General features: G+C 31.7%; 3 protein-coding genes across 18 annotated transcripts in view; 1 reads left to right on the top strand and 2 right to left on the bottom strand.

Annotated features, from left to right (window-relative positions):
- Window positions 1-757: 757 nt before the first annotated feature.
- On the bottom strand, window positions 758-5,562 carry LOC141455731 (coiled-coil domain-containing protein 43). The gene is made up of 4 exons (XM_074131053.1): window positions 5,175-5,562; window positions 4,861-5,082; window positions 4,387-4,556; window positions 758-3,265 (listed from the first exon to the last, which is right to left on the bottom strand). The coding sequence occupies exons 1-4, from the start codon at window positions 5,340-5,342 to the stop codon at window positions 3,193-3,195; spliced, it is 633 nt and encodes a 210-aa protein (XP_073987154.1). The 5' UTR covers window positions 5,343-5,562; the 3' UTR covers window positions 758-3,192.
- Window positions 5,563-7,621: 2,059 nt separating this feature from the next.
- Window positions 7,622-10,406, bottom strand: RFeSP (Rieske iron-sulfur protein). Its single transcript, XM_074131050.1, has 5 exons — window positions 10,113-10,406; window positions 9,815-9,958; window positions 9,488-9,665; window positions 8,272-8,420; window positions 7,622-8,161 (listed from the first exon to the last, which is right to left on the bottom strand). The coding sequence occupies exons 1-5, from the start codon at window positions 10,321-10,323 to the stop codon at window positions 8,022-8,024; spliced, it is 822 nt and encodes a 273-aa protein (XP_073987151.1). The 5' UTR covers window positions 10,324-10,406; the 3' UTR covers window positions 7,622-8,021.
- The window catches only part of chinmo (Chronologically inappropriate morphogenesis), a 41,462-nt gene continuing 37,954 nt past the window's right edge, over window positions 9,577-13,084 (top strand). For 12 of the 16 annotated variants that reach the window (XM_074131041.1, XM_074131043.1, XM_074131039.1 and 9 more), the window contains exons 1-4: window positions 10,474-10,707; window positions 11,454-11,599; window positions 11,761-11,978; window positions 12,284-12,914. In XM_074131041.1, the coding sequence (XP_073987142.1) occupies window positions 11,482-11,599; window positions 11,761-11,978; window positions 12,284-12,914 (967 nt within the window). In that variant the 5' untranslated portion in view covers window positions 10,474-10,707; window positions 11,454-11,481. The other 4 variants (XM_074131033.1, XM_074131036.1, XM_074131035.1 and 1 more) reach the window with 3 other exon arrangements.

Genomic DNA, 13,084 nt, shown 5'->3' with positions numbered 1-13,084 from the left:
TTGCGAAAAAAAAGTTGCTCAGTATTGGATAAAACATCATTTCCAGAAAAATCTTCTTCTTCTTCTTTTTGTGTTTCTTCTTCTTTTTGTTACCTTGTTTTTTAGCTTATCGACGCTGTAGATCGAATGGTAGTGGAGATATTTCTTTCTTGATCCTAAAAGGTCGTTCAGCAGTGTTATCATTTTCCGGGAGTGGTAATTTATGTTACCCTGGGAGTTTTACAAGGAGAGAGATTAAATCCGCCAATTAAATTGATTTTAATTAATGAGATTTCAAGTAATGCAGTAAGTGGCAAAGGCAATAAGGTTCCACGCACAAATTTATTCTTTTTGTATCATGGGGGACCATGCGTCAATCAATAGTTTCTTATAGTAAAAACAATACTTCTAAACGTACAAAAGAAAACAATTTAAGTTTATTAATCTTTAAATTTATAGAGTGTGTTCCATTTGTTAGCTTTTCGGAGTTTACATTAGTGAATATTAAATATTAAAACTTTTTTCTTTCTTAATTATAAATAATAATTAACTTTTCATTGTAATAAAGGAGATATATTGGTATTTAAAGAAATATTGGTAGGATCCTGTAAATGGTCGCAGTAAATAAATGATTAAATGAAAAATTTCAAGATTACAATAATGAAGTAGAACATAAAAATGAGCAGCGGAAATCAACACACTTTTAAAAGTAGTAGCTATTCTCAAATGGATGTATAAGTTTAAAAAAAAAAATGATAAGAAAAAAGAAAAACTGAAATATTTTTCAAACGATTGTTTTATTTTATTACACATAAAAGCTCATTATTCAAATCAATTAACAAGATTTGATCAGATAGTCGATAATAATTAATTTTTGTTATAGATTCAATATTTAAGAAATAAAAACATGTTGGTAGATACAATACTTTTCGCTAGAAAAGAAGCTAATCAAAAAATAAAATAAAGAAATAAAATACAATATTGTGAAAGATTTTGTAGAAGATTTGTAAAAAAAGGCGTCTGAATTCATTGAATATTTAATAGTCTACCTTTTCTATTTGCATCTGTTATAGCACGCATGCTAATTTTATCTCCATTAATTTGCTTGGTGTAGAGAATTCAAGTAGACTCAGGATTTCATCTAGCTCTATATCAGTCAGTAAGATGAATACAAAAGTGAAGTCGAATTCTCTACAACAAATTGAATAATCTATCTCTAATGATAGAAAGATGAAAGTCTGAAACCGGTCAGAGGCACAATAAACATGGATGCTACGACAGATGAAACCAATAATATTATCCAGCACTGCAGACCTAACCACATTATCTGTTTTAAAACATCTGGTTTTCCAATCTTCACTTAAGTTTATCGGAAAAATTAAATATTATGCTTTAAGATGTTATTGTTTTTTTAAAAAAAGTTTCGTTTTAGTTGCATAGAAACGAAGTAATCGCTTCTACTGAACAAGAAACCTAAGAATAATTAAAAAAAAAAAAAACTACATACAAACGCTTATTAACAAATCTTATGCATTTTGACAGGCTAAACTGGTGCTGTCACTTTTATACTTAATTTAATCAATTTATAAAAATTTAGGATCAATTTATTTTCAGACTAGATAGGTATTTTAACTGAATGGCATCTATAGGAAGTTTTAAGTTTATATTTTTTTATTCTACTGTTAGAACTATTTAAGGCTATTACAGAAACAAAGATTTCAATGGATGTGCTTTCATTTGATGCAAATTTAAAAAATAAAAGATATCTATTTTTCTTTTTGTTACTGCTTTATTCGTTTACTTACATCGTTCAAAACAGAAAAATGATCTTTTATTATTTTTTTTTATCGAATTTGTGGTGGAAACTGCATAATATCAAAGATTTTACTCCTACCATAGCAAGTCTGGTGTACTTTTACCTGGTCAATTTTGAATTTCCATCTATCTGCAAATATGGATATATCCGTCCATCCAGTTTTTGATTTTGTATACAAAAATTTTCTTTCTCCTAGCCTAGACAATATTTTGTTTTTGCGAGAGAAATCTTATTTAACGATAACTTAATATGATATGTATCTGGATAGGCAAAAGTCAGCCTGAAAAAGTACCTTATACTTTGCATCGTAAAACTTGGAAAAAAAAAACTTTCAGTTTCCAATGACAAGAAAAACGTTAAGTTTTCCAGTTGGGGGGGGGGAACATCGTCAATTTTACTTTTAAGTATCAGGGTTTTTTTTTCGCTTTTAAGTTGCCGTACAAACTACAGATTCTTCGCAATTAGGGAAACGTTTCAAGTCTGCAAATAAAGCTGTCAGGAACCTGCTAGTTGAAAGACAAATTGTTCCTTAGCAAGCTAACGAATCAATCTCTGAAGATGGATGGGAATACAAAGTTCATAATATTTAAAGAACGTTTAAGGAATTTGGAATTAAGAGGTTTGTATTCTGGCATTTGTTAAGAAAAATTTGATTCGTTTGATTAGAGACTAAACTTAGTCAAAGTTTGAATAAGACAAAATAGTACACCTCAAAATGATGCTATCCTTTCTGAGAATTGTTTATCTTTTAGAATTTTACCATTCCTGCTAAGATGCGATATAATCTTTGAAATTTCTGAGCGATTATAAAGGAGGACAACAATAGTTGAAGCAGGTCCCCATTTTTTTTAAAAATATAATCATTAGTTCAAACTGAAAATACAATTCCAATAATTACTTTTAATTAGTTTTAAAATTTTCAAAAACAAAAAAGTTAGTACACAGAATGTATTGATTAAAAGTATAAACTATAATTCAATAAAAAATAAACCAAAATATTACGGAAGGAACTAATTACAATTTAAATGCCACAACAGAAAAAATTTACAAGTAACAACTAGAATTAATATCCAAAAAAAAAATAATCAAATTAGGTTTTTTTTTATGCCGGTAAGTTATCTTCATTCGCCATAGTTTTTTTTGTTTTTTAAAATAAATTTATAAACAAATATTTAGTGACTAAAAAATTTACAAAACAGAATATCACATCCTGCCAATTTATCCAACATTTTGTAGTTATATACATTCGTAAATATAAATGATTACAAGTAGAAATGTTTACCTCTCAAACAAATAGAAACAAATAAAAAAAAACAAATACTATAAAAAAAATGGGAGACAATTGACTGATATTTATATCTGTGTATGGAAAAATTAATAAGATGAACATATAACTGCTACCTCCGACGTTCGCCTTTTTGGGTTTTACGTTTTTCTTTTTTCTCTTGTTGTTGCTGTTTCTGCCTTTCTCTGTTGTTAAAAACAAACAAACACAAAATGGAATAAATAAAATAGAATTATTCAATTAATTACGAAATATCTGTTGGATAAAGTAAAAAAAAATACTGTCACTGAGGACAAGTGAAAAGAGAGTATTGTGGATATGGCTGCTATTTAGATGGTTCAAGACAGAAAGAAACTGATTTATGGGAAATAGGATCTTACCAGCAAAGTCAAGATATTCCATGGCTAAGGTGAGTCGTATAAAACATCAAACTCGACGTTCAAATTCGTAAAGAACACTCGAAAGAGTTTACATAAGGAAAAAGAAAAACACAATAGACTGTTCATTTCAATATTTCAACAAATTTGTATCACAAACGACTTTTTGTTTTTTAAACTTTATCTAAGAAAAAAGATTTAAAATTATCTTCTAAAGTATTTTTGAACTATGGCTAGCGGCGAAAGCGCAATGAATAGAAATGTTAGAGAGAACGGATTTTATAGGTACGTCACAAATTCAAACACGAACATTTTTAAGACTACCTTTCTTCGATAGTAAGAATGTTTATCCACAAAGAATTTGTTCCAATTGGACAAACCATTTTAGGTGAATATTATCTAAACGTTTTGAAGCGTTTGGTGTCTAGAATTTGAATACATAGATACATATAACGTCTCTGTCTTGATTTAGCACCCTGCGACTTTTCTTTATACCCAAAACCTAAAAATGAAGTTGAAAAGATATTATTTTGATAATATTTCGACCACGCAAAAAATTATTAAATAAGTTAATAATACTTCTTCAAAATTCCTGAAGCACAGACCGGCTTACCGTCTTTTGACTTAACCGTCGACCGAACTTTCAGAATAGTCATGCAGCCACTCTAATAGAAGGATTAAATACAAAACCATGTAGTCTCCAGCGACACTACTTTAGTTTCCTGACTCTCTCCTCATTCTCACTAACTGGTAGATGAAGTACCGTTTCGACTATAACAAGCTTAAGTCAAAGGAATATTTTGCCTACAGCCAAGGTCAAACAAGGTTACCAAATAATCTTTTGGAGAACTCTACTTGTTATAAAAGTACTCATTACCCTAAGAAGTATGTAGCCGAATGTAAATAGCATATGATCTAAATTGTGTTACCTATCTTCACGATCTTTTTCTTTCTTTTTTTGACTATCAATCTTGGCTTTCTCGCGTTTTTCTTTTACAGCCTGGGCTACAGCAGCAGCATTTGTATTTCGAACCAAACCATTTTCTTTTCCTTCTCCGGAGCATTTTTCTTCCTCATCACCAGATTCTTGGTCGGATGTCTGAAAGTGCAAAATATTAGTAATAACTGTTCAACTATACAAAAAAAAGTTAAGTAAAGAACTGCCTGTTTTTTCAGGAGGGCTTTACGTGCAACTACGAAATTAGGTGAGGAAAGAGGTGAGTTGCAAACGTACTTTAATAAACATTCTTTTTGTTAAACAGATGAAATCCATGGTCTAGATGGGACTTGAACCCAGTACCAAAAGACTTCTTAGCTTTCTGGGCCTCGCCATTAACCGTTCGACTACCGTGTCGCCTTTGTTTAATTATATATTTTCTTTAAGTAAATGATATTTCCATTACCTGGGAATATTGTGCCAAAATAGATTCTCTTATTCTACGTTCTTCTTCTGTATATTCACGCTGAACAGTAGTCGAAAGAGTGTTCGTCTCCAATAGACGAACAAGCTTTTCTTCCACATCTTCGAAAGGGTTAGTGTGGATTAAGGATTCATTTTCGGATGATTTATGACACGATTTCCACCTATCCAAAATTTCACTGCAGTGATCTGATATGTCATTTTCCTACAAAACAATTTTTTTTTTCTTAAAAGTATTCCCTTGGGTTTAAAATGTTTTTTAAATTTTTAGTACGTTTAAATAGGTTAAAACCTTACCGTAATTTCTGCTAGTATACCTTCTAAAGCTTCGGTCTTTTCTTCTAAAGTTTCATCTCCTGTCAAAATTCCCGTTATGTAACTTCCAAATACACCTTCATCTGTATTTAATGACTTTAGCTTTAAAGATAACCATAAATCGAAATCAACTTCCAAGCTGGCTGCCATCTTGGATCATGCAGCAGCACCAGTGGTGCATTAAAGGATTTTGTCGACTTAAAACTTGCAAACTAAAAAGAGTTATAAAAATTATCTCATCCAGGATAATGGGCAATTAGTTTCATAATTAATTTACAATTTCTAAATTAAAACTATGGCCATGGTTTAGGGCCCCATAAGTATATTTGTGATTTTTGCCAACAATAACTTTGGAACGTGGATTTTTTGTTTTAATTAACCAGGTGATTGATTAAAATAATTTTAAATTCTCTTTTTTTAAAGAATTTATAAAAAACAAACTAATGAAAACAGAGACTGAAGTTCTTGTTTAAATATTGTATGTAAATTGAAAACCAACTTTATTTAAGAAATGAGCTCAATCATTTTTCTTCTCATCGTCATTTGAATACAATTCAAACTAGTTATGGTGATGAACGACTTTTTTGTCCTTACGTTACGCGCGTAATTCACTTTTATTTACATTAGCATTAAAGGTAACCTTCTATAATATCCTTTGATTTTAGTGAAAATATCAGGAGAAACTTCTGCTTTTGTAGTGTACCTGTGTTTAAACAAAATTTCTAGATACTAGTCCTTCAAACCTCATGCTACCTGTTTTATGAATCTGATTGAGCAGCCTTGTCATTCATTTTTAATACGTTTTTTAGGACTCAAATGCAATGTTTTTTATTATTTTAATATGGAATTTAATGCGGGAAAAATACGGATCTGCACAGTTATAGCAATCCGAGTGTTTCTAAGTTTGGTAAATGGAGGGGGACTGAGAGCAAAGCCCTTTTGAGGGCATGGGGGGCGGATTTCATCATCAGGCTAGTTATTGCATAGATTAGCATGCGAAATACCAATTTCTACCTGTTCTGCGGTCTTTTTTTTTTTTATTATCTGAATGCATAAAATTGCCTATCCGCAGACTCCTACAAAATTGAATCTAACAAAACTAGTTTTAATCAAATATGCCTGGTGCCTTAGCCTTCTTAACTCGATGCCTTTCTTTTTGCAAAATCATCATTCAATTTTCGACTCAAGAAAATGTTGTATTAAAGTAATGGCTCGAATTTGATTGAGTCCTGCCTGAGAAATTCGAACCATTGAAGACTTCCACAAATGCTTCAAATTTTCTCTTCTGTCAATTCCATCCTTAAAAATTGGATGTCTAGTGCGAAGTGCGCACTTGACTTTCTCTTACCATTACTTACAAAATATTTGTTTTTTAAATAAATAATATGGTGCATAAAATTGCTAACCCAATAGTAAATTAGTAGTTCTCTCAACCGATTTTCTTTAGATTCAGAATCCTATAAACATATTAATTCCCATTAAATTAAGACGGTGATGAGGCCGCTTTCTACACTTATAAAAACAGCATTAAAGGGAAGCTTCACTCGCCTCTCCCTTAACATTAACATTTACCGGTAGACATAGATTTACACACATGTATACAATGAGCATTCAAGTTTAAAGAAAATTGTTGGCGCCGTGGTCGAGAAAATTAAAAAAAAAAAACTGAAAAAGTATGAAAGAAAAGAGGAACTTCCATTTTGATGTTTTCTCTCAGAACCCATTGTTGGATTCCAATTGTTGGGTGGGTTGGTGGGTCAACATAAACTAAGAATAAAATTTAACATGAAATTTGTTAACAAATTTCTTTAACACTTATTTATTTCAAATTGAATGTTTCGACCTATTGTAGTCAACTTCAGCAATATACATTTAAAATGTATTGTCCCTTGAGAGCAGAACTATTCCATGTCCAAAAAATTCAAATTTCTTTTTTTTTTATGCTATGTAAATAAATATCAATGGTCGATTTATTTAGGCAGAAATATTCTTCATCTTAGTCGCCTGGGAACCCTAGAAAAAAGCATGCTCTCAAGTCTTTGTTTATAGGGGGCAGTGTTACTTCAGAGCAGATCCATTCTACAGTACAAGTCGTGCGCATCGTTCTTATATAGAATTTCTTAGAATAGTAACTTCTAAATAGATTATTCTATAGTAGACCGTAAAATAGAAGTTACATGTTTATTCCATTTGGAAATACTACTATTAGAAATTTAAAATAAAAAATATCTCTCTCTTCTCGAAAATTTGCTTTTTTGCGATTTAGCATAGTTCTGGTCTCAAGGGTTGGTATCTAATTAAAAATGCAATGATATGCTACTCATAATAACAGATAAATTTAGTAGAAACTACTTTTTTTGAATTCTGGGAACCTCAAAATGGACTTTTCTCGCCGAAAACTCGAAAAAAGGATTTTAACTGAAGCAAGCTGTTTCCAAACAAAGTATAATTAACTCTGTACAAATGTTCACATAATGACTGGTTTCGTCAATAAATTAATGACTGGTTTAATCAATAAATTAATTACAATAGGAGTTAACTATTGCTGTTGTTTATACGATCTTTTAAGTCTGTTTTAAATGATAGAGCTTCCACCATACAAACAGATAGCAATGAATCAAGTTAAAATAAATCCTTCTAAAACATGTACTGATGTTATTTAAATGAGTCTATTAATCATTTTATGAAATAAATATTACTTGGATTTATATAACTTGAAAATGATGAAAGTAAAATATCGTTTATGAGTTCATTTGTTCGAATGACAATAAAACGTTTTAATTGCAAAAAAAATTTCTAAAAATCCGTCTAACAAATGAACAGCAATAATTATCCAACAACTAAAGTAGTTTCATCCAAAAACTCATATGGTGGAACCTCTAGATTTAAAGGAGCTGGTCCTTTACGAATTCTACCGGAACCATCGTAATGAGAACCATGACAAGGACAATAGTAACCACCGTAGTCTCCTGAAATAATTAAACATCAAAATTATCAATTCTGAATTTGTTTCCTTTCTTATCAAACATAATAAAAAAGAACATCTTTTGATTATAAAATATAAAAAATATTTATGTACCTGCATTAGCTATAGGCACGCAGCCTAAGTGAGTACAAACGCCAACTAACACAAGCCATTCTGATTTTTGTGTTCTATCTTCGTCTTTTTCAGGATCCCGTAGTTCGGAAATGTTCACTTTTCTTTCTTTTTCAATCTCTTCAATAGTTCTGGAAGAAGAAAGTATGTTAAAAATATTTGTAAAACATTGATAAAATCCTCTTTTTATAAAGCGTATAAATGATTAATTTCGAAGATAGGGGGTGTGAGTTAAAAAAATTGTTTAATTGCTTAGTTTTTTCGTTCAATATGACTTTGGAATACATTTTAAAAATTCTTTTTAAAAAAAAGAAGTTTTCTTTCAGCCTTCAGCCGAAGCAATAGGAAAATTTTTTAGGAGAAAGACGTGCTTGACCTGGATCTGCTCCAGAGGACAGCTACCCTCTCCAGGCTTGTTTTTCCTCTTTCCCTTCAATTCCATGACTGCAATGGACTTCTACCAAAATTTGAGCTAATTTGGGGAGCATCCAACATTAGTAGTCTCAGTAGTGAAGACTTAATGACTGTAACGATTAACCCTTGCAGTTTTGGACTAAGAAATTTGTTTAAGGCTATCATGCGTCACAGAGATATCCCCACCAACTTCTACTGGTCAATACAGTCCTGCCAGTATCTAGCTCCGGGCCTTAATGCAAGCTAGGTACAGTGCCTTAAGCTAGTGTTATGCCCATGATGGTCAGAAGAATCTCCATAGATTGCTCCACTGTAAATGGGTCCGATTCTTGTAGAGATTGTGATTAGAGTAGAGCAAAGGTCTCATATCAGAAGCGATTTACAACAGCTATTTGTAGTATAAAAGCCTTGATAGATGTAGTCAAAAAGGTGATAATGCACAAAAACTACTGAGCCCCGTAAACAGTATATACCTACTATACATTTGGGTGGATGGCACAATATGCCTCCATGACAACATTAAAGTTACCTACTTTTTAGTATAATTTGTTAGTTTAAAGAAAATTTAATTTCGTAAATTGTAAAAAGACGTATTCACATCATTTTTTTTTACATTTATTGTTATTATTCATTATCCAGATTTGGAATTATTGAGATAATAATGTTTTTTAATTAATTGTAATTTGTGGTTACTTTAAAATATTTTAATGTCAGTTACGGTAAAGAATTGAAACTTAATTGAAGAGGTGGTTCGCCTAAAACATTACTACATAAATATATAAACCTGTGTCGGATAAAGAGTGGTTTTCCTCTCCATTTAAATGTAAAACTCTTCCCTTCTGGTATATCACCTAATTTGACTTCTATTTTTGCCAAAGCTAAGACATCAGCGGAAGCGCTCATAGAAGTTACGAACTGGGTAACAACCGTTTTGGCAGCATAGGCACTTGCAACTGCTCCACCTATAATAAAGCAATAAATAATTCTTTAAACCAGGTATGTACACTGTTGTTTTATAAACAAATCACATTACTGATTATATCAAAATTTGGTAACCGTAAATTTTACAACACTCATAAACTCATTAAAGATTATTTATCAATATATTTACCTGCAACCACAAGATAAGTAAAAGATTTTCTAGCTTCCTCAGAGTCCCTGGTTTGAGCACTAGGATCTTTTACAGAATTTCTTCTGTAGTTCGAAAAATCAGGTACAGTCAGATCAGTATGAGCATATCGCACTTGAGTTGTTACTAAACATTAAATTTTGTTTTAAAATATACATTCTAAATAAATGGGCCTTAAATAACCTGTGATAACCTCTACGAAATATTTATTGCAAAAAATTTGCAATAAAAAAAAAGAGAAAAAATAAGATTCGTTAATTAGATGTATTTTCAAACTTACCTCCAGGTCCTCCTCTGACTTTAATGTCGTTAGTCGGTAATATTTTCCGAAGGGTATGGCTTACGTGAACCTTAGGTGTATTGGGTGTTACAAAATAATCAGTTCCATGTACAACTGCTGGTGCTGATGGTTTAAGATTATTCCCAAGTGTTTGGCTAACTCCTTTTAAAAACGGAGCTAAATTGCCAGATTTTGCAACAGACGTAATCATCTTCAATAACTAATTCTTGATTTAGCCTACTCCAGCAAAAGCACAGCTGATCTTGGCAAAATGGACTGGACAGTTTTGTAAACTTCAATTTTTCGCCACTAGAGGTGCAGATTCATTCCGTCAATATTCATAGGTATATTTATTTACAAATGGATTTTTTCATTATATTTTTCTCTCCACAATTGAAATTTGAGGCAAGGAAAATAATTGAAATCGTTTAGTAAACAAAAGAAATGCTTTAAATGTCGATATTTAAAAATTTGCCAATTTGCGTATTGACTTGCAGAGTTATCAGCACTGTTTCCGTCAGTACAACTAAATTTCTTTTTATGTACGGGTTACAGAAATTAAGATATTTATATACAGTGACGGGAAGGCCATAAGGTAAATTTAAGTGTGTTTTTATTATACCAATTTTGAGTGTTATTGGTGTCTATTTTGAAATTGTTAATATTTAGAGGGTTGTAAAGGTGTTAATGCTATTTCAATGCAGAAAGTGTATAACATCGATGTGCATGAATCGTGTCAAGATGGTTGCACGCGAATATTTTTCGCATAGGCCTAATGGACAACCTTGGACTTACGTGAATATAAACATATCAATTTGAATTTATTCTAATACAAACGTTTATGATTTCTCAGTTAATAAATGTCGACATGCCTTGTACTTATTATTTTGAAACGTATACACAAGTCCTTTACCTTGTTTTTCAACATGTATTATGAATATTAGGAAGATATTTACTGTTTATTCTTATAATTGGAGTTACATGTTTCAGTTCTCTTTTAGTCGTTTTTTCAACTAGTAAATTTAGTTTATCGAAAAATTTCGGTTCAACCTCTAATAAAAAAAAATTAGACCACATTTCGTGCTTAAGGTCATACTAGAAATGCATGATTATTTCAAGGTGAAACTTATGAAGTGTTTATTTTTATTTTTTGTTAATTTTAAATAATGTAGTGCCCACAGTTTTTCTTTTAGTATATTTTAATATTTGTATATAGTTAAATAATTAGAAATGTATTATCTAATCAGAATTTATTTTCTCACTTGCTTATGATTAGTTACTTAATTATTCATTATTTCCCTTAAACTACAAAGCTATTACATTTTTCAATGTTTTTTTTAGCTAGGGTAATACATCTTAGAACCCTGGAATGGACCCACAGCAGCAGTTTTGTCTCAAGTGGAATAGTTTTGGGAGTAATTTAGTTACAACGTTTGATAGTTTATTTAAATCAGAAAGTCTTACTGACGTCACCCTTTTTTGTGAAGGTTAGTTTTTCTTTTTATTTTCTCCTCCGTTCTTTTAGCAAAATATGTTTTACCGTTTATAGGTATTTGTTAATCATTATTTTTACTATAAAATATAAATTTCATTGTCACAGTTTCATATACAAGCATTTTGTATGTATGTATATTATAATTTTTTTAAGGAGTCACATTCAAAGCACATAAACTCATACTCGCGGCATGCAGCAAACACTTTCAAGACTTATTCGAGGCAGCACCACATTGTCCAAGTGTGCTTGTCATCCTAGATGGCACGTCCTCGAGCAATATGTCAGCGTTGCTTGAATTTATGTACAAAGGAGAAGTACATGTTTCACATGAAAGTCTTTCAAGCTTTTTAAAAGCTGCAGAGTGTTTACAGGTATGTGCCGGCCTCTTTTTTATTTTATTATTTGCAACAGTTTTCTTGTTATATTTAGTTAAATTTTTAAAACTTAGTAATTTCATTTGCATTCTTAAGTACACATGCCGATATTAACTGAACGAAGCTCTAATCTGAAAGTTATTTGTTTACAGACTCAAAGGATTCTTAACTATTATCTAGGATTGATAGATGCCATCAGTATTCATAAGCAACAATTTTTTGCTTAAAAAAACAGTTGCTGGACAAGTTCTTTAAAGAATGAAGGTTTTGATTTGATCACATTGTTATTTTCTTTAAAACAGGTTAAAGGGTTATCAATTGAACATGAAAAACTCGCCGCTGCTCAAAGCCAAGCCGCATCTAATATTGAACTCCCAGGAAGTGAATCACCAAAAGGCGGAAAATCGTCTAAATGTGGGTCAGCACCAACGAGTAATGGTTCAGTAAAGGATGGAGTGTCGGAGAGGGAAGGAGGATCTTCAAGTGGTGAAATGCTACCGCCTTCAACGTCTTCACCATATACACCTCCAGTCCTGTCACCGTACATGCACCACTATATGGTAACAGCTTATGAACAACGAGTACCTCCAACTGGTGGATATGATCCGTCTGGCAGTGGGCCGCGCAAAAGACATCATAGATCACCATCAGATCCAATGAGGAACTCCTCAATGAGAGCTTCAGTTTTGAGAGATGGTAGTAAACCTGAAAGAGAATCACCTCTCTCATTGGCTACCTATCATCAACAATCGTCCCAATCGCCGCCACAGCCTCCGCCCCCTTATCAATCACCTCGTTATGAGACCTCTTCTGACACTCCATCCTCTGCTCCTCCATCACAAACAACTGTCAGCTCGGTGCCTTTCGACAGATCTGCTGCTGTGGAATCAGACACCCCTCCTGATCTCTGGAGATCTTCTAGTTGTCCAGAAGGTATTTTTTTCTTTTTAAAGAGTAAATAATATTCCTTTTTTCTTAAAAATTAATTAGCCTTTAGTTGCTTTCTTTGTTTACGTGGTACTGGCAAAGTTTCGAAAATTAAATTTGTTTAAAGCCCTTCACTCTTTAGATATAAACACCTAATAGACCTGGTTACCAACAAG

Source organism: Rhodnius prolixus, unplaced genomic scaffold (assembly GCF_049639745.1).
Source record: "Rhodnius prolixus isolate KJV_2025 unplaced genomic scaffold, Rpr scaffold_4, whole genome shotgun sequence".
Taxonomy (NCBI): domain Eukaryota; kingdom Metazoa; phylum Arthropoda; class Insecta; order Hemiptera; family Reduviidae; genus Rhodnius; species Rhodnius prolixus.
The sequence above is the reverse complement of the archived record's forward strand: the minus strand, read 5'-3'. Positions and strand labels throughout refer to the sequence as shown.